The sequence below is a fragment of the Procambarus clarkii genome, chromosome 16 (genome assembly GCF_040958095.1).
Source record: "Procambarus clarkii isolate CNS0578487 chromosome 16, FALCON_Pclarkii_2.0, whole genome shotgun sequence".
NCBI lineage: Eukaryota > Metazoa > Arthropoda > Malacostraca > Decapoda > Cambaridae > Procambarus > Procambarus clarkii.
In genome coordinates, this window is record NC_091165.1 from 20,411,117 (window position 1) to 20,431,971 (window position 20,855).

Genomic DNA, 20,855 nt, shown 5'->3' on the forward strand with positions numbered 1-20,855 from the left:
TATGGAGTCAGCCTCCACCAAATCACTGCCTAATGTATTTCATCCGTTAACTACTGTGACACTGATAAAGTTCTTTCTGACGTCCCTGTGGCTCATTTGGGTACTCAGTTTCCACCTGTGTCCCCTTGTTCGAGTACCCTCCTCTGTGTTAAACAATTTATCTTTATCTACTCTGTCGATTCTGCTTAGAATTTTGTAGGTACTGATCATGTCTCCCCGAGATCTGCTATCTTCCAGCGACGTTAGGTGCATTTCATGCAGCCTTTCCTCGTAACTTGTGCCTCTTAGTTCTGGGACTAGCCTAGTGGCATACCTCTGAACGTTTTACAGCTAGCCAGTGCTATATAGTCGTAATGGTTCGGTGCTTTCCCCTGATAGTTCCCATCCTTTAGTCCTGTGCTTGACAAGGTACGGGCTTGTATCCACCTAGTTGTATTCACCTAGTTGTGCTTGCAGGGGATGAACTCTGCTCTTTCGGCCCGCCCCTCAACTGTCGATCAATCAACTGTTACTAACTACTGTTTGTTTCTACTCACACACACACACCCACACACACACACACACACACACACACACACACACACACACACACACACACACACACAAACACACGCGCGCGCGCGCGCGCGCAGGACGCAGCTCGTAACAGCTGTCTAACTCCCAGTTTCCTACTTACAGCTAGGTAACTGGAGAATCAGGGGTGAAAGAAACTCTGCCCATTTGTCTCCGCCTTCGCCGGGGATCGAACCCCGGTCCCCAGGATTACGAGTCCCGAGGGCTGTCCACTCAGCCACAGGCTTCCTATGTGTGTGTGTGTGTGTGTGTGAGCGTGCGAGCAAGCAGTAGTGTGTGAAAGCAAGCAACTTACAGGCGATCAATTGACCAGAGAGATAATCTGAGAATCAATCAAACGCTCGAAGTGAATCAAAAACTTTACCGGAGAATCGATCAACCGTCAAGCCAGGTCATCCCGTCAACCAGTGAGGCAGGCTGTCAACCCGTCGATAAAACCAGTCAAATTACCCATGCAACCAAACATTACCACCACGTCGCTCTGTCAACGGGTCATAGCGAGACGGTCAATTTAATTTGATGTTGGGCTTAAAGCCTATGAACCTCTGGAGAATTAAAGCCACCTGCCCATGTCAGTCAGTAGATCAGTCAGTAGATCAGTCAGTAGATCAGTCAGGAGATCAGTCAGTAGATCAGTCAGCCAATAACCCAGATGAACTCATCAGTCAACGCTGAGATAAAACTCAGTGTCGTTCGAAAAACTAATTTTACTCTCAGTGTCGATGAAAAGATTTCGAAGTATCCGATTGATGGGTTTTGAGGTGGGGAGGTTGAGGTCACTAGAGGCACTATGGTGGACAATAGGTAGTGTGCTCAGTGACTGATGTCGTTGATGGCTGTGGCTTATAGATGGCACTAGTGGTGATGGGTAATTGATGACCTGGTGGTAGTAGGCGGGTAGATGGTAGTGGAGGATAGATAGTACTAGAGGAAGTGGGGGGATAGATGGCCTTGGTAAAAGTAGATGATATATGGTAACACTGATGGTAGTGAATGATAAAGTCATAATTTTATCTATTATTCATTGCCACCTGTGTCATCATTAGTAGATGACACTGGTGGCAGCGAGTGGTAGATGACATTGATGGTAGTAGGTTAAATGTAGTGATTAATACGGGTCTTAATAGGTAATACAGTTTGCTCTTTGCAATACGAAACAGCTGACCTTTTTTTTTTAAAAAGTGCTATTGTCGGTACGATGAAGTGTGATATTAGCTGACTGTAATTAGCCTGTGTTGTTGGGTGTGGTAGTTATCGGGTAGTGGCACCGCTTTGAAGCAGTTTGCTGCATTACAGCCCGTCCTCCTAAGGTTTCCCAACCTCAAGAAACTGTTTCGTACTAAAGTGCCCTTATCCTAACTTACCAATGGACCCAAAACAGAAAACGGGGACTGTAGGTCAATTTCGCGACCGCAAACATTTTCCATTACGGCGATTTTCGGCCTTAGGGTAAAGTTTACGTCAAAATGCGACGCTCTATTAGGAGGACCGACTGGTCAAATAGGCTCGTTGGCAATAGTCTTATTAAAGTTCTTCGTTTCGTCGTAATGGTGATAAACAATGTTTAGATAAGTCGAAAATATACTAAATGATAATTTGGATGAACCCCAAGTCCTTCTAGTTTAGGTGCTACTCTAGGTTAGTCGTTGTTAGCCGCTGGTGTTGGTCTAGTTGAGTCGTTCTAGTCGTTGGTTCTGACCTAGTTCACTAGAGCTGAAGTTTGAGCGTTTTCAATATTTTCATTTAGAACTGCAGAGCTCTGAGCCTAGAGACGTATCGACCCCCTCCAACGCCAACCCCCTTCCTCATTCCTCCCCCCCCTCCCTCATCCCCCCTCCTTCATCGTCCCCTCCCTCATCCTCCCCTTCCCTCATCCATCCTCCTTCATCCTCCCCCCACCAGCCACCCCACCTTTCCCCCCTCATATGTCATGCTTTGCAGTCGTTGATATCGTCACGATAAATGCATTTTTATAACTAGTGTAAGAGAATCATTGAAGCATAACGGGGTTTGAACCTGGGGATTCTGGGTTACCCCTAGACGCGCGCCTTATGTGACCCGGAACGCCAGTTCGATCCCCCCATCGTGCTCCATAGCTTTTTTTTTTTTTAGAAATACATATCACGCTATTGTGCTTTCCTAGTGTACCAGTGCAAGTAAGTTTAGTTTGTTTAACCTAGCCAGTTAACAAAAAGGAGGCCTAGTCGAGGACCGGGCCGAGGGGACGTTAAGACCCGAAATCATCTCAAAAATAACCTCAAGATAACCTAACCAGCTAGGTATTATATTACATATTTTTATACTCTGCTATAATTGCCCTTTATACAGGGGGTCTAACACTGGCTAATATATATATATATATATATATATATATATATATATATATATATATATATATATATATATATATATATATATATATATATATATATATATCCCGCCAAACACACACCGAAACTACGACGTTTGTAAAACGTTCGAAAAAGTTTTAACACCTAACCAGTTATAACAACCAATGTAGCAAGTTTTAACAACGTTGTTATACGTCATAAACACGTTAAGCCAAGATGTAACAACTTTGTTACAAGTTGTAACAAGCGGAAAATAGAGACAGTTACGGTTTGTGTTTCCAGAGATCATGCCTAACTCGAACAAGGAAAGAAATTATGATTTATTGGAACGGATGATTCGAACGCTTGGTCAGAGGTAGGAACGGATGATTCGAACGCTTGATCACAGATAGGAACGGATGATTCGAACGCTTTGTCAGAGGTAGGAACGGATGATTCGAACGCTTGGTCAGAGGTAGGAACGGATGATTCGAACGCTTAGTCAGAGGTAGGAACGGATGATTCGAACGCTTAGTCAGAGGTAGGAACGGATGATTCGAACGCTTGGTCAGAGGTAGGAACGGATGCAAAGACTTTCCCTTATTAATACCCGAGGTGAACGAGAAGTGTCTACAACCTGAAGCACTTATCGTAGTGGCTGGAAGTGGGTGGTGGTGCTTGTTGGTTAGTGATTAGTTGTACTGGTTGTTAATAGTGATGATGGTAGTGGTGGCTGTTCACAACGATGATTGATGACAATGAAATTGACGCCGTAACAACGGGATCAATTGCGTTGATGGTTGGTGGAAGAAGCTGGTAACGGGAGATAGTCTAGCACCTGCTGGTAACGTAATATTAACGAGAAATGCCTCCATTGGGATAACTAGTAGCTATCCATCCCTACCCAGTAACGTAGTGATTAGCATAGCAGACTCACGCAGATTGATCCCGGGTTAGATTCCCCCGGCAGGGCGAGATGTCTGTCTGGACAGCATTTCCCTACACCCATTGTCTCTATCTTCACCTGTCAGTAAACAGGTGCTCAGGAGCTAGGCACCTGTTGTGGGTTGCATCTTGGGAAATGATCAGTTGTTGTTGAACCTCGGTTTAGACGCTATATACTATATAGCATCTTGGGTAAATTTGATCTAAGTTCCTATTAGAACTTATTCCTATTAGTTCCTATATGCTAAGTTTTATAGCATATAGGAACTTAGATAACAAAAATTCCCGTTCCTGACAACATTAAACCAAAAGGCAACTATAATTTGTATCAATTAATTATGTTAAAAAAATGTAAACAATTTTATTTTTTCTCATTGATATAACCCATCGCAATTACCAATTGGTCGGGTGTATTTTCCACTGTATGAAGTGACATTCAGGTTAAACAAAATACATCACAGTGAGTTTAGACTGACAGTGTTTATTAACCTGCTAATGATGGCTGCGATTCATGCCCTTGGTGGTTGTGTGTGTTGGGTATACATGGCTGAGTGGTTGTGTGTGTGTTGGGTATACATGGCTGAGTGGTTGTGTGTGTTGGGTATACATGGCTGAGTGGTTGTGTGTGTGTGTTGGGTATACATGGCTGAGTGGTTGTGTGTGTGTTGGGTATACATGGCTGAGTGGTTGTGTGTGTGTTGGGTATACATGGCTGAGTGGTTGTGTGTGTGTTGGGTATACATGGCTGAGTGGTTGTGTGTGTGTGTTGGGTATACATGGCTGAGTGGTTGTGTGAGTGTTGGGTATACATGGCTGAGTGGTTGTGTGTGTGTGTGTTGGGTATACATGGCTGAGTGGTTGTGTGTGTGTGTTGGGTATACATGGCTGAGTGGTTGTGTGTGTGTGTTGGGTATACATGGCTGAGTGGTTGTGTGTGTGTGTGTGTTGGGTATACATGGCTGAGTGGTTGTGTGTGTGTTGGGTATACATGGCTGAGAGGTTGTGTGTGTGTGTTGGGTATACATGGCTGAGTGGTTGTGTGTGTGTTGGGTATACATGGCTGAGTGGTTGTGTGTGTGTTGGGTATACATGGCTGAGTGGTTGTGTGTGTGTTGGGTATACATGGCTGAGTGGTTGTATGTGTGTGTGTTGGGTATACATGGCTGAGTGGTTGTATGTGTGTGTGTGTTGGGTATACATGGCTGAGTGGTTGTGTGTGTGTTGGGTATACATGGCTGAGTGGTTGTGTGTGTGTTGGGTATACATGGCTGAGTGGTTGTGTGTGTTGGGTATACATGGCTGAGTGGTTGTGTGTGTGTGTGTTAGGTATACATGGCTGAGTGGTTGTGTGTGTGTACTCACCTAATTGTGCTTGCGAGGGTTGAGCTTTGGCTCTTTGGTCCCGCCTCTCAACTGTCAATCAACTGGTGTGTGTTGGGTATACATGGCTGAGTGGTTGTGTGTGTGTTGGGTATACATGGCTGAGTGGTTGTATGTGTGTGTGTTGGGTATACATGGCTGAGTGGTTGTGTGTGTGTGTTGGGTATACATGGCTGAGTGGTTGTGTGTGTGTGTGTTGGGTATACATGGCTGAGTGGTTGTGTGTGTGTTGGGTATACATGGCTGAGTGGTTGTGTGTGTGTGTGTGTTGGGTATACATGGCTGAGTGGTTGTGTGTGTGTGTTGGGTATACATGGCTGAGTGGTTGTGAGTGTGTTGGGTATACATGGCTGAGTGGTTTGTGTGTTGGGTATACATGCCTGAGTGGTTTGTGTGTTAGGTATACATACCTGATTGGTTGTATGTGTTGGGTATACATGCCTCAGTAGTTGTGTGTGTTGGGTATACATGCCTCAGTGGTTGTGTGTGTTGGGTATACATGCCTCAGAGGTTGTGTGTGTGTTGGGTATACATACCTGATTGGTTGTATGTGTTGGATATACATGCCTCTGTGGTTGTGTGTGTGTTGGGTATACATGCCTGAGTGGTTGAGTGTGTTGGGTATACATGCCTCAGTGGTTGTGTGTGTTGGGTATACATGGCTGAGTGGTTGTTTGTGTGTTGTTTATACATGGGTGAGTGGTTGTGTGTTGGGTATACTTGGCTGAGTGGTTGTGTGTGTTGGGTATACATGCCTGAGTGGTTGTGTGTGTGTTGGGTATACATGGGTGAGTGGTTGTGTGTGTGTTGGGTATACATGGCTGAGTGGTTGTGTGTTGGGTATACATGGCTGAGTGGTTGTGTGTGTTGGGTATACATGCCTGAGTGGTTGTGTGTGTTGGGTATACATGCCTGAATGGTTGTGTGTGTTGGGTATATATGCCTGAGTGGTTGTGTGTGTTGGGTATACATGCCTCAGTGGTTGTGTGTGTTGGGTATACATGGCTGAGTGGTTGTGTGTGTTGGGTATACATGGCTGAGTGGTTGTGTGTGTGTTGTTTATACATGGGTGAGTGGTGGTTGTGTGTGTGTTGGGTATACATGGCTGAGTGGTTGTGTGTGTTGGGTATACATGCCTGAGTGGTTGTGTGTGTTGGGTATACATGCCTGAATGGTTGTGTGTGTTGGGTATATATGCCTGAGTGGTTGTGTGTGTTGGGTATACATGCCTCAGTGGTTGTGTGTGTTGGGTATACATGCCTGAGTGGTTGTGTGTGTTGGGTATACATGGCTGAGTGGTTGTGTGTGCGTTGTTTATACATGGCTGAGTGGTTGTGTGTGTTGGGTATACATGCCTCAGTGGTTGTGTGTGTTGGGTATACATGCCTGAGTGGTTGTGTGTGTGTTGGGTATACATGGCTGAGTGGTTGTGTGTGTTGGGTATACATGCCTGAGTGGTTGTGTGTTGGGTATACATGCCTGAGTGGTTGTGTGTGTTGGGTATACATGCCTGAGTGGTTGTGTGTGTTGGGTATACATGCCTGAGTGGTTGTGTGTGTTGGGTATACATGCCTGAGTGGTTGTGTGTGTTGGGAATACATGCCTGAGTGGTTGTGTGTTTTGGGTATACATGCCTGAGTGGTTGTGTGTGTTGGGAATACATGCCTGAGTGGTTGTGTGTGTTGGGTATACATGCCTTGGTGGTTGTGTGTGTTGGGTATACATGCCTGAGTGGTTGTGTGTGTTGGGTATACATGCCTGAGTGGTTGTGTGTGTTGGGTATACATGCCTTGGTGGTTGTGTGTGTTGGGTATACATGCCTGAGTGGTTGTGTGTGTTGGGTATACATGCCTGAGTGGTTGTGTGTGTTGGGTATACATGCCTTGGTGGTTGTGTTATGTTTTTGCATATTTTATCCTTTGTTTAATGGGGATGACAGTATTACCATCGTGTAATTTCGTAATAGTCTTGCCATAGTGCTAAATAATAGTAGTATTACGATAGTGTTAAATAATGATACTGTTACCATGGTGTTAAATAATGACAGTACTGCCATCGCGTTAAAACAGCAGAATTACCACTGTAAAAATAACAGAAGTATTGAAATAGTGTTAAATAGCGATAGCAGTGTCATTTAGTTTCTAACAAAGGCATTATGTCCACAAATTTAACAGTGATAACATTCCCACCGTCGTAAATGTTAAAAAAAAACTTTAACATTGACGAGTGGTTAGTGATGGTGATAATTAACCTATTGTCGATGTCGTTTACAGTCCCCTGTAAATTATTTACACGAGATGACGATTGGAGTGGGTTATCTTGAGGTTATCTTGAGATGATTTGGACTCATATACGAGAAATGAAATGGGAATGAAGCATGGTGATGATCTGTTACACATTTAGGGCCAAATAAATTTTCAATATCAATCTTATAGGCCTTTGGGGTATCAAGATATTCATGCTGTCAATGGGGTTTTCCTTACATAAACTTCTTTGTCATATACGGTAAGTAGGAGGAGGACGCAACTTGACTCTCCTTTGACCTCTGTCTTTATCAATCAGGAAGGGAACTATCAGGGGAAAGCGTCAAGCCATTACGACTATATAAGCACTTGGAAGGGGTCAGGATAGGGATTAGGGATGGTTAGATATAGGCTTAACTCTAGGCGAAGTCCCAACTGCGGTTACCGGCAGGGAAGGATATTAATCTTATTGATAACTATGTGAATTAATTAACAGAATAATGATTTCTGCTATTGATCAATAAAATAAATACATCTGAGTCGGGCCGCTCCAAGAAACAGCTTAGTGGACCAAACTCTCACAAGTCAGGCCTGGCCTCGGGCCGGGCTTGGGGAGTTGAAGAACCCCCCAGAACCCCATCAAGCAGGTATCAAGCTAATAGAACTTGCTTCATCGCTAAAATAAACATCCACAGCTACCAGTTGTATGGCTAGGATAACAGCACCCATTGATGTATGAATATCTCTGTGTATTAATTGACGACTGCAATACTACGCGCATCTCTGTATTTACGCACGTATCGAGCTGTGGATATGGCCATTTCTCCCTAAACAAGTGTTGAATATTCATACGTATCTGGGCGCGAGGTTGGCTCATAATTTATCAACTTCCGGCGCCTGTATCAGCAGTGCATCCCTCTCATCACGAGTTGTCTCTTGCTTGGCTGCTTTATGGCACCTGTTAATCAAAGCTCTTCAGGGATATGTCCTTGTCGAGACTGGCAGAGGAGGCTTTCGGATTAATTAAGCACGCTAGACAGACGAAGGAGAGAGAGAGAGAGAGAGAGAGAGAGAGAGAGAGAGAGAGAGAGAGAGAGAGAGAGAGAGAGAGAGAGAGAGAGAGAGAGAGAGAGAGAGAGAGCTAGGCCAGAGAGAGTACAAGAATCAATGAGGCGAGACAGAAGTTCTTGATTTATATAATTAAGAGCACCTCACCTTGCTTCCAGACTTCTTGCATGATTAAATGGTAAAAAAGACTCCATCATTGACACGGTAAAGGGTGCTGGACCCAGCCACAACGTCTCTGGGCATGCTGTTGCCCCTCCAACCTGGCTAACTCACTGGTTTTCTTGTAACGAAATGTAAATATTTTTAATTGCCCAGCGTTTAATAGCTGGCAGAGGAAGACCAAACGATGCAATTCGTGGATCAGTGAGCATGGTACCCGTTTTGCTACTGATAATATTATTATTAATAATATTACTACACATAGGAATAATCACACTATTGTGACTGCATCAGTGAGAACAACAATAGTGTGGATTATTCTCTGTGTGTTGAAAGAAGAGCAGCAGAGGTAGAATAAGTCTTAGATGACAGAGCTAGAGTGCATGGCGGGATTGTGTGTGAAAATCATGTCCCGGCTTCAGTAGAAGCCTCAAGAAACCCTTGTGTGTTCAGTAGAACTGCAGGTTGCAATCCTTATCCCATGTCGTGGTCTAGTCGCTAGAAGCGTGTGCGTGGGAACATCTATCGCATAGATTCGAACCCTTCATCACTGCTCCTACGGATTTTCTCATTACTGTTACTGTTATAGGCCAAAAATATGGTTATAACTATTATTATAATTTAAATAATTTTTTGTCATGATTTGTTTGTAGTCTATTCAGCAACGTGAGACAGTCCCTGAGTTCTTAAAAGTTATTTGACACCATTAAAAATAACAATATATTTGAATTACTTTCAGCAACTATTTTGGTCGTTAACATGTGGCCGAAACTAACTCCATAATGTTGTGTTTTGTGACGTAACAAACATCGAAATTGCTCTGTTTATGTAAACCAAACCAGCGGTGCCACATGTGGTTGCTAGATACAGATGGTCCATTTATCCTGGAGTCTCATATGACAACGTTGCTTTGTTGACGTCATTCGCAAGTGTGGGTGGGGGGGGAGGGGAGGGAGATCGGCTTTAAAACAGTCAGCACTGGTATATGGCAGTCAAGCCACTGGTATATGGCAGTCAAGCCACTGGTATATGGCAGTCAAGCCACTGGTATATGGCAGTCAAGCCACTGGTATATAGCAGTCAAGCCACTGGTATCGACTTTAAAGCTAGGTCAACACTCATCAGCAGATGAGCACCTGTGATCATCATTGAGACCGAATTTACGAACATATCACTGATCGACCTTGACCAATAATCTTTAGAGTGTTCGAACGTAATCTAATCCGGTAATTCCCAATCCCAATCCCAATCTTACAGTGCAAGTAAAACAGGTGCTATTACGGCTCACTTTTCTTATATTATATTAGTATAGCTGGTATACGAGCATATTCAACATCAGATTGTTATAATGAATTTCTGTAATAGTCTATTATGCCATATTTATTTAATATTAAATTGTTTTGAACATGTTGCAAGGAATTACTGCAAATTGGTTAGGTTGATCTTACTAGTTTGTCAGAGTTTTACGCTCAACAAATATTTATCATTAATATGCAAAGCCATTGTAAGCAGACGATTACTGTACTAAATATTTTGGAATTGCTGAGGTATTATGATATATATATATATGAGTCTGGTGGAATGTTATGATCAATGGAAGCAAGTATATATATATATATATATATATATATATATATATTGGTTATGTGTTATATACACATGCAATGAACACATAGGCCTACGTACTAGATAAATATAGGTATCTTAAGCATAGAAGGAACAGCCGTTTTTTGGAAAGCGTATAGGCCTAATCACAAAATTTCTAGGCTAGATATTGACGCAGTAAGGTATGATATATTTCTGTTGGGATACTTCCAAGTGAGCAGCAAGCAGAGTGCCTCCAAGTGAGCAGCAAGCAGAGTGCCTCCAAGTGAGCAGCAAGCAGAGTGCCTCCAAGTGAGCAACAAGCAGAGTGCCTCCAAGTGAGCAACAAGCAGAGTGCCTCCAAGTGAGCAGCAAGCAGAGTGCCTCCAAGTGAGCAACAAGCAGAGTGCCTCCAAGTGAGCAGCAAGCAGAGTGCCTGCAGGGCCGGGGAAGGCACCGTACAGGGAGGAGAGAGGAGGAGAACAGCAAAGGGGAGGAAAGAAAGTGAGAGAGGAGAAAGGAGAACAGGAACAATAAGACATTTTGGAACACATTTTGAATCCACGAACACCCTACCCCAAGTCTGGGAGACAGTCCCTCTATCAACTGCGCCACTGAGCTAGCCCGGTACTCCTCCCCCTCCCCGTGCTGGAGGTTAGGTGATCAAGCCTCCTCTCGCCTAGGTGAATGAAATGTTTCATTCACGGTAGTGTAGTGAACAGTACCGTGGAGGTACTGTTTACCACCTCCTCCCCCCCCCACACACACATTCACACACATTCACACACACACACACACACACACACACACACACACACACACACACACACACACACACATACATACACACACACACACACACACACACACACACACATGCACACACACACACACACATATCAGACAAGGGTTCATCAGGAATGTTGCTGATGTTCCTAATGAAACTGCAAGCTATAAGGGATGTAATCCAGCCTCAGCTTTTCAGACCCCGACTATTGAAACTTATTTATATACGCTGTTATTATTTTTTTTTAATTAGGAATAGTCTTCGTATAATTCTTAGTAGTAATTATGTCCGGTACAGGATGGAGCTGGGTTCCGCTCCTACGGTTCTACAAGATAAGGATCGACAGTTTAACTATTCTACAAGCTAACATTTGTTATCGTAATTCAACTGTATCTCCCCCCCCCCCTCCATTCCCAAGCGAACGCGTATATTAACTATATCCCAGCCTGTCAACTCATACGTCAACTGTGGCCTACCAATCTTCTCTCTATCAGCTCTTCTCTCCACACTTCCCCTTTCTTCATCAACTCTCTTTCACCACTTCCCACATCAACTCTGTTCCTCCCTCCTCTCCATCAACTTCACGCACAGATCGGTAACCTTACCTTCAAAGAATACAATAAAGTAGTTGTTAAAACTGCAAGAAATATGGCAGGATGGATAATAAGAACCTTTCAAACAAGGGATGTCATACCAGTGATGATACTTTTCAAGACACTAGTGCTCTCTAGAGTGGAACATTATTGCACACTAAAAGCCCCATTCAATGCTGGAGAAATTGGAGACCCAGAGAGCGCCTAAAGAGCGCCTTTACTGCAAGAATCCACAATAAAATATCTAAATTTTTTGGATCGATTAAAATTCTTAAATCTGAATTATCTAGAGCTCAGGCGGGAGAGATACGTAATAATTTCCATTTGGAAACTGTTAAGAGGGAATGGTTCCAAATCTACACACGGAAATAACATCACATGAGACCAAGAGGCATGGCAGGATGTGCAGAGTAACTCAATTGAAAAGCGGAGGTGCAATAGGTACTCTGAAAGAGAACTCTATCAACATCAAAGAGGCCTAAGACTGTTCAACACGGTAAACCTACACATGAGGCGGGACCAAAAAGCCAAAGCTCAACTCTCACAAGCACAACTAGGTGAGCACATAAGGAGTATAGCTGGCCGGCCTCTCACAGTGTTCAAAGCAGAACTCGATAAACCCCTCCAAAGGATACCTGATCAACCAGGCTGTGAGCTGTGGCCAAACCACCAACCAGGAGGCCTGGTTGGAAACCGGGCCTCTGGGACGTTGATCCTCGGAATCACCGCAAGGTAACCACCCCCCCTCCCACCTCTCCATCAATTCTGTCTCCCCCTCCCAAGAAACAGGAAGGGAGGGGGGGGGCATCAACCCCCTTCCTCCCACTCAGTTAACATATCCGAAATAAAATTCCTTCCTAGGAAACCAATAATTACTTGGTCCATCAGCTTGCAATGTCCTCGCTGAACACCCGTCCACCCGTCCCTTGTTCTCTCTCCCACCAGTCCCTTACACACCTTCCCTTCCGTCCCTTGCCCACCCCCCTTTCCGTCCCTTGTCCCCCCCTCCCACTCGTCCCTTGTCCCCCTCCCACCGGTCCCCTGTCCACCCTCCAGAAATACAATCTATCAAACGAGTGTGATGAGGACATATCCCGATATCACTGCCTTTCCCAAAGTAACATTTCTCCAACAATGATCTCATCACCCAGCATCTCTCCAACAATGATCTCATCACCTAGCATCTCTCCAACAGTGATCTCATCACCCAGCATCTCTCCAACAGTGATCTCATCACCCAGCATCTTTCCAACAGTGATCTCATCACCCAGCATCTCTCCAACAGTGATCTCATCACCCAGCATCTTTCCAACAGTGATCTCATCACCCAGCATCTCTCCAACAGTGATCTCATCACCCAGCATCTCTCCAATAATGATCTCATCACCCAGCATCTTTCCAACAGTGAATTCTTCATCCTCTCACGCTTGGGCTGAGAATACAACACATGGTCATTCTTCCCCTCCATCAAAACTAAGTTCTCTTTCCATCCACTAATAAATACTCATCTTCCCCATTCACTAATACTCACCAACTCCCTACCACTGTCGGGTCTCTACAGGTGTGTACTTATATGAGTGTGGTCAGGTAGGTGTGTGCGCGTGTACGAGTCTGTTCGGGTGTGTCCATACACAAGCTAAAGCTTGGCATGAACTGAGACCTGGCACATGCTCGATTTCTCTCATCATTATAGATGAAGAATGATACCTGTTTCTCTCTCTGTCTCTCTCTCTCTCTCTCTCTCTCTCTCTCACTGATGAGATCTCTCTCTCTCTCTCTCTCTCTCTCTCTCTCTCTCTCCTGAAACTAACACAAAAGTGGATGAATAACGCCTCATCTCTTCCCTTCAGCACGGACGATCTATCTGGCTGTAAGTACTGAATTCCTTTTTTGGAAATCGTGTATTAGGGGAAAGGATCGACAGCATAATCCTACTGATATATTATTAGGGGGGAAGGGAAAGAAACATAGCCTCCAGGTATATCAAGTTTAGGGAAGGGAACATAAACCAACAGGTATATTAGGGGAATATAAGGGAAACAAACTTCCACGTATCAGGGCTGGGGAAGGGAGCATACACTACCAGGAACATTAGCTGGAATACAGGAAGGAATGGGGAAAGTGGACAGCCTCTAGGCCGAGAAGGCACTCTCATTTGACTTCCTCGCCAGCTGAGTCACGGGACTCAGCCAAAGCTTGACACCTCCCACTGCATGGTGGACGGATTTAGGAATATGTTCTTTGATCGAATTCCCCTGTGTGTGGCAGTCAGACCCCTAAACGTGAAGTGCAAGCCTCGGGGAGTAGATGTGTTATTCAGGAGAACAGGTCTGGGGATGTTCCACTTGTTGAACACAGACTTCTCCTGACTGTAGGTGCTTTTCCTGGAGCGATGAAATTGAGAGGGAGGGAGGGAACTGTGAGGGGGTAAAGCGCCAAGCCATTACGACTATATAGCACTTGGAAGGGATCAGGATAAAGATTTGGACAGGAGGGAAGGATTGGTGCCCAACCACTTGGACGGTCGGGGATTGAACGCCGTCCTGCATTAAGCGAGACCGTCGCTCCAGCCCAAGTGGTTGAGAACAATCTCACATTGGTTGAAATTGTTTTGTTTTCTGGGGGCCCAAGTAATTCGGGCATCACTTTCATCGTGGCCAGAACGCACTTCTCAGCCTACTATGCAAGGCCCGATTTGCCTAATAAGCCAAGTTTTCATGAATTAATTGTTTTTCGACTACCTAACCTAACCTAACTTTTTCGGCTACCTAACCTAACCTAACCTATAAAGATAGGTTAGGTTAGGTTAGGTAGGGTTGGCTAGGTTTGGTCATATATCTACGTTAATTTTAACTCCAATAAAAAAAAATGACCTCATACATAATGAAATGGGTAGCTTTATTACTTCATAAGAAAAAAAATTGAGAAAATATATTAATTCTGGAAAACTTGGCTTATTAGGCAAATCGGGCCTTGCATAGTAGGCTCCGTAATTTATATATATATATATATATATATATATATATATATATATATATATATATATATATATATATATATATATATATGATATCGATTATTCATGTTTCTAAGGTTTCAGGCCTCCATTATTCTAGGCCTAAACTCTAGATCAGAATTATTCATAGTGAAGTTCCTGACAATATCTAAATGTTTATGTTTTGTATTGTTCGAAATTTGATTTTTTTTTCACTGTGTATTTGTTCAAAAAAACATATAAATAATATAAATTGTTTCGGGTCTCAGTTCTTACATGTATGTATTGTTCCAGTTTGTTTTGAGTCTTCAGCCATTTCGATTCAGTATTGGTCCAGGTATTGCTTATTCCAAGTCCTTGTGTTTCCAGACCCCCTGGTTGTTCCAGTCCCCTCGTTGTTCTAGACCTTGGTTGTTCCAGACTCTTGGTTGTTCTAGACCCTGGTTGTTCCAGACCCCTGGTTGTTCCAGACCCTTGGTTGTTCTAGACCCTGGTTGTTCCAGACCCCTGGTTGTTCCAGACCCCTGGTTGTTCCAGTCCCCTGGTTGTTCCAGACCCTTCGTTGTTCCAGACTCCTGGTTGTTCCAGACCCCTGGTTGTTCCAGACCCTTCGTTGTTCCAGACCCCTGGTTGTTCCAGACCCTTGGTTGTTCCAGACCTCTGGTTGTTCCAGACCCCTGGTTGTTCCAGACCCCTGGTTGTTCCAGACCCCTGATTGTTCCAGACCCCTGGTTGTTCCAGACCCTGCTTGTTCCAGGGCTTTATTGTTACACACGTTTAATACATCGTTTAAAATCTTCAGCAATTTCTATAGGTAAACCGACAGAGATAACGAGGAAGAGAGAGAGAGAGAGAGAGAGAGAGAGAGAGAGAGAGAGAGAGAGAGAGAGAGAGAGAGAGAGAGAGAGAATCATTTACAAAGAAAATCATTATAATTTACCCCATGATCCACATAACGACCGTTGTAAATATTAGTTTTGCTTGATCCGCTCATCCACCATTAGGAGAACCTCCACAATAAATCCTCCGTAATTACTGTTTTAGTGCGGTAGTCCATTAGGGAACTATCCCCCCCGTCGTCAGTGGACAGTCACTAAATGTCAAACGTAATTAATGTATGCAGTCACTCAATGGAGGAACAACAATTTATGTCCACAGTCATGAATGAGGAGTAAGTGCACAGTCGCTATAGTAGGTCTTAAAGGCGTATAAAGTACAACAATTGATGTACACAGGGGGATATATATATATATAATATATATATATATATATATATATATATATATATATATATATATATATATATATATATATATATATATATATATATAGGGGTACCACCACTGGTTTAATTAAAGGGACCCACATCCTCGAAGAAGAAAATAAATAGTGTTCAGAGAAGACCTTGTGGATTCTCACTGAATACTTTAATCTCTTCCTCTCCTACCACCCCTATTATTTTTTTTTTTTTTATTTGATTTTATTGCAATGTTACAGTTTACAGAAAACACACACTTATATAACAATATAACAATATACCAATCAGTGTTCGAAGACCTCGTCCAGTTCCTCGGGGGTCGGGTGCGTACCCAAGATACAACACGCATTTCCCCTCTGAACAGCGACACTGAGGCGCTGGAACATAAAACTGGCCGCTCTTGGGTCTCTAGTCTTCCCAATGAGTTCCTCGCCCAGCTCCTATATATATATATATCCTATATATATATATATTATGCTCCTATATCTATATATATATATATATATATATATATATATATATATATATATATATATATATATATATATATATATATATATGTAATATAAATCTCACTTTTGAGATATATTGAGGTGACTATAGAGGGCGCGTTACTAAAGTCTCTACGCTTAAAGCGTATATACCTGGTGGACCACCAGGTACATACGAGAGTGATGCTCATTAGTCCTATGAAGCGTTAGCTTCATAGGACTAGAGCTGAAGTTTGAGCTGAAGCTTTTAATTAACTAGAGCTGAAGACTAGAGCTGAAGCTTTTAATTCAATACGCCTGAATACTGATGTTGTGGTTTAAAGCGTCGAAAATACGGTGCATGAAGGGCAAGTGTTACTTCACACAGTAAATGGGAGTGTGTCTCTCTAGCTCCTCAGCCCCGTCTCTCGATCTGCCACTCCGTGAAAAATGCAACTGTTTGGTCTAACCAGAAACGTGCGAACCCAAGCAACCCTCCTAACAACCGAGGCCGATGGAAAGAGAACGTCTATATTACGGTGCATTGATTTGGAAAACGTCGCTTTTTTAACGAATTCGTCGACTGCGTAACAAATGGGACGTATTAAGTGAGAGGACAGGTTAAGCTCCTACTGCTGTAAGAAGCTGTTGGTGTGACATGTGCTGATGGCACTATGAGGCACTATTATGCTGCAAGGTTATGGCACTGTGAGGCACTATTGTGCTGCAAGGTTATGGCACTGTGAGGCACTATTATGCAACAAGCTCATGGCACCGTAACTCAAGGTCATGACTTTGTACATTATTAAATATCAAGCTTTACGACATTGTAAAGTGTTATGATGTTTCAAGTTTACAACAGTGTTAGAGGTTTGTATGTCATACAACAACAGTATAGACAGCTTTGTCGAGAGAGTATACTCTCAGTACTATGTTGATGCATTGATTTCGTCGCAAGCTTATGCCACTAGATAAAGTGCACTGTGCAGTAAGCTGATACAGTGAGAAGCTTGGCTACTGCTCTCAGCTCGTGTTGCCTAAGCTAGTGACTTAACCATTTAGCTAGGCTTTCTCACCCCACTTAAAGTACCGACCCCACATCAGTGCCTCAACTTAAGTACCGACCCCACATAAGTGGACTTACATAAGCACCGACCCCCACAAAAGTGCCTCTACGTCAGTACCGACCCCCACATAAGTAAAGTAAAGCCACTAAATGTAATCTTCCGTATTATAAGTGCATTATTCACAGACTGTGGAATCAAGCTATGTTTAAATCCTGCGCGGTGGCATAATATGCAATGTTCCGAGGCCTCGGTCATGACATTTTGTAGTGTCTTAGGTCTGTGAGGCCTCGTAATATGCAGTGTCTGGGGTCTGTGATGAGTCGTAATAGGCAGTCAGCGGTCTGAGAGGTGTCGTAATGTGCAGTGGAAACAAAATAATGATATATCGAATTAGCTTTTCGATATTATATAGCTCTTTCTATACCATATTCTCTCTCACACATCTTTTATACCTTTCTCTCACAACACAGCCTCCGTGTTCTTTTACATATATCCTTTATATTTCAGTGCCTCAGGAAATAATTAAAAATTCACCTGCACCTTCCCCTCACTCCCCTCCAGAAAAAGAATTGAAACACTCACATATACATATATATATATATATATATATATATATATATATATATATATATATATATATATATATATATATATATATATATATATATATATATATATATATATATATATATATTATAACTCCGCCCCACGCTAAAGCTCCTTAGGGTCTGAACGTACCCTGGAAGAAAATTTAAAACCGCACTTATTTCCATTAGAACCTCACAGGATTCCATTAAACCAGGAGGAAGTTAATTAAGAAAAGGTGCACTTTGCTGCATGAAGCGATAGTGGGGGAGTGATATTCCATTCTGGGGGGGGGAGGAACAGTGCATTGGGTATGCTGACACGGGACACGCACTAATGGGTAATTTATTTGCACACTTTCTCCCCATTAGCGAGTTTGTGTTTTAGGCACAGCTTTTTGTATTGTTTGTTGCGTGTGTGTTTGTGTGTGTGTGTGTGTGTGTGTGTGTGTGTGTGTGTGTGTGTGTGTGTGTGTGTGTGTGTGTGTGTGTGTGTGTGTGTGTGTGAACGTGCACCTCTTAGGTCAAGCTTTAATTTCCACTAAGTGATTAGCGAATCTTTCTGGTGATTCACTCTTTTTTTTTTATTCCAACGTAAGAAGTAGTGCTGACCTCTTTTTCTTCTTCCCAGCAGTGTGCTTACGACTCGAAATCCAATAAAATAAAAGCATTGAGAACCATTTCCCCCCAAAAAAGCGTACAACAGTTTCGCAATACAAAAGAGATTAAAACAAAGAAACATCGGTAATCCTTCTTTTAGAAGCGGTTAATTATCAAGAGTATGCGCAAAAAAGTCTAAGTAAATAGCAAATGGAAAAAAAAATTAAAATATAAAAAATATGAGCCTAAGGAACTATATATATAGGATCTCCTTTGGGCGAGAGTTCAATCCATCTTAATAGGCGCTTGTTACACTTACCTTTAAACCGTGAATGACGTGGTTACAATGTTCCTGGGGGATCTGTTCCGTGATGACCACTACCAAGCCCTCGTAGCCGTTGTCTACCAGTCTTAACTCGTCCCTAAGACCTTTGGCCGCCGACACCAGGCACAGCGCCAGTCCCGCGATCACCATTCGAGGTCTCCAAGTCCGCGAACCACCTCGCCCGTCGCCGGACTTGCACTTGTTAGCCATCGTGACGATCTAGCTACATCAACTGCACTACGTGTCTCGCAGGTGACAGTTTATCTCCACCGATCAAGTTCGTACTGTGTGGCACTGCTTCCTAACTGGAGGAAAATGACTGCGTTAGGAAACTAATTTTCTGACATGTTGCTGCTGCTCTGGGGCGGTTAGTTTTCATAAATCAAGCAGTTTGCAAAAGTTCTGTTAACTATAGGCTCGTACGAACGAGCTCCTGCATTACGACACTAAAAGAGTCCACCGACGACCATTGTCGAGCAACGACTTACGATCACCACAGAAAATGGCATGGGGGCAAGCAAGGGAGGCTTCGCGTGTCTGTGTGTGTGTGTAGCCTCGCCACGATAGACCGCGACCCGACGACAACCTCACGTCCACCTTCCTGAGCAGCCAGGGCCCTACTGGAGAGGCAGGAGCTCCGCGGCCTGCTTCACGCGCTGCTGCTGCTGCTGCTGCTGCTCCCCGCTTCTCTTCTGTTTGCTGTTACAGCTAACGAATTTATCCTTTACCCGTATCGCTGGCGTTATCATTTTTCTTTATATGTCCCTTCTCAACCACCTCCTCCCCTCCCTACCTACCTATCCCCATCCATCTCCTCTCCTCTCCCACTTCCCTCCCCGCTGCATGCACAAGAGGGCGTGTTAATTATCGCTTTTCTACCCTTTCCTTCTATTCGCGTAGAGTGAAGGTTTCTGCAGTATAGCCAACTGATGTACATGAGTAAATTCCCTTTTTGTTTTTTTTCTAACTTCATATGTATCCCAGGATTACGTGATTACATTTCCCAGTCGGACTCACCTCCCCTCCCTCTGGGAAGCATCTTGGGGGGGGGGGGGGGTTGGATCGTTGAGTCCTAGTAAAGGTTGAGGAAGGGATTCCTTCTACAGGACCCCGCTGGAGAAAACCATCTTGTACAGAACCCCACTGGAGAAAAACAACTTGTACAGGATCCTGCTGGAGGAAAACACCTCGGTGCTCATGCGGCTCCAGCATGCTCAAGTGATTTGATGATATATCTGTGGTCAATAATGCCACGAGTGTGGCCGGGTGTTGGGGAGTATTGGTCGTTTGACTTTCCAATACTTCTGCACAGTCAGTGGCTGAGTGCTTACAGTACCGGACAAGCCAAAGGGGGCTTGGAGACCCTGGCTGACCGGGTTCGAATCCCTCAGGGGTCAAGATTTTTCTGATGCATATTGGCTTGTGGACCATTCCATCTTGATATATATATATATATATATATATATATATATATATATATATATATATATATATATATATATATATATATATATATATATATATATATATATATATATAATATGTATATATATAATATATACTTATTTATTTTGCAGGGAAAGAAGTTTGATGGTACGAGTTCTTCCGCTGTTTTTCTTCGCCATATTTTTTCTTTAGGTTTATGGTTCATATGAAAAGTCTGGTATACTGCTGGTGGTGTAAAACATGTGGGATTTTTAGCTTGAATGTTAAACTCCTTTTTCTTTACGAGTTGAAAGAGGAAAGAGAAAGGGAAAAAGAAAAACAGTAATTAGAATTCGTTTTGGGAAAGACTGATATTTTAGTCTTTTGAATGCATCATCTTTTTGACACACACACACACACACACACACACACACACACACACACACACACATCTGGTATGTGTGTGCTG

General features: G+C 43.3%; 1 protein-coding gene across 2 annotated transcripts in view; it reads right to left on the reverse strand.

The window, feature by feature from the left end:
* The window catches only part of LOC123760065 (calcium-activated chloride channel regulator 1), a 293,219-nt gene extending 273,628 nt beyond the window's left edge, over positions 1-19,591 (reverse strand). The window contains exons 1-2 of one of the 2 annotated variants that reach the window (XM_069325298.1): positions 19,450-19,591; positions 18,956-19,266 (exon numbers count right to left, since the gene is read on the reverse strand). In XM_069325298.1, coding sequence (XP_069181399.1) covers positions 18,956-19,171 — 216 coding nt within the window. In that variant the 5' untranslated portion in view covers positions 19,172-19,266; positions 19,450-19,591. Of the gene's footprint in view, positions 1-18,955 lie in introns of both variants that reach the window. The other variant, XM_069325297.1, reaches the window with a different exon arrangement.
* Positions 19,592-20,855: the final 1,264 nt, after the last annotated feature.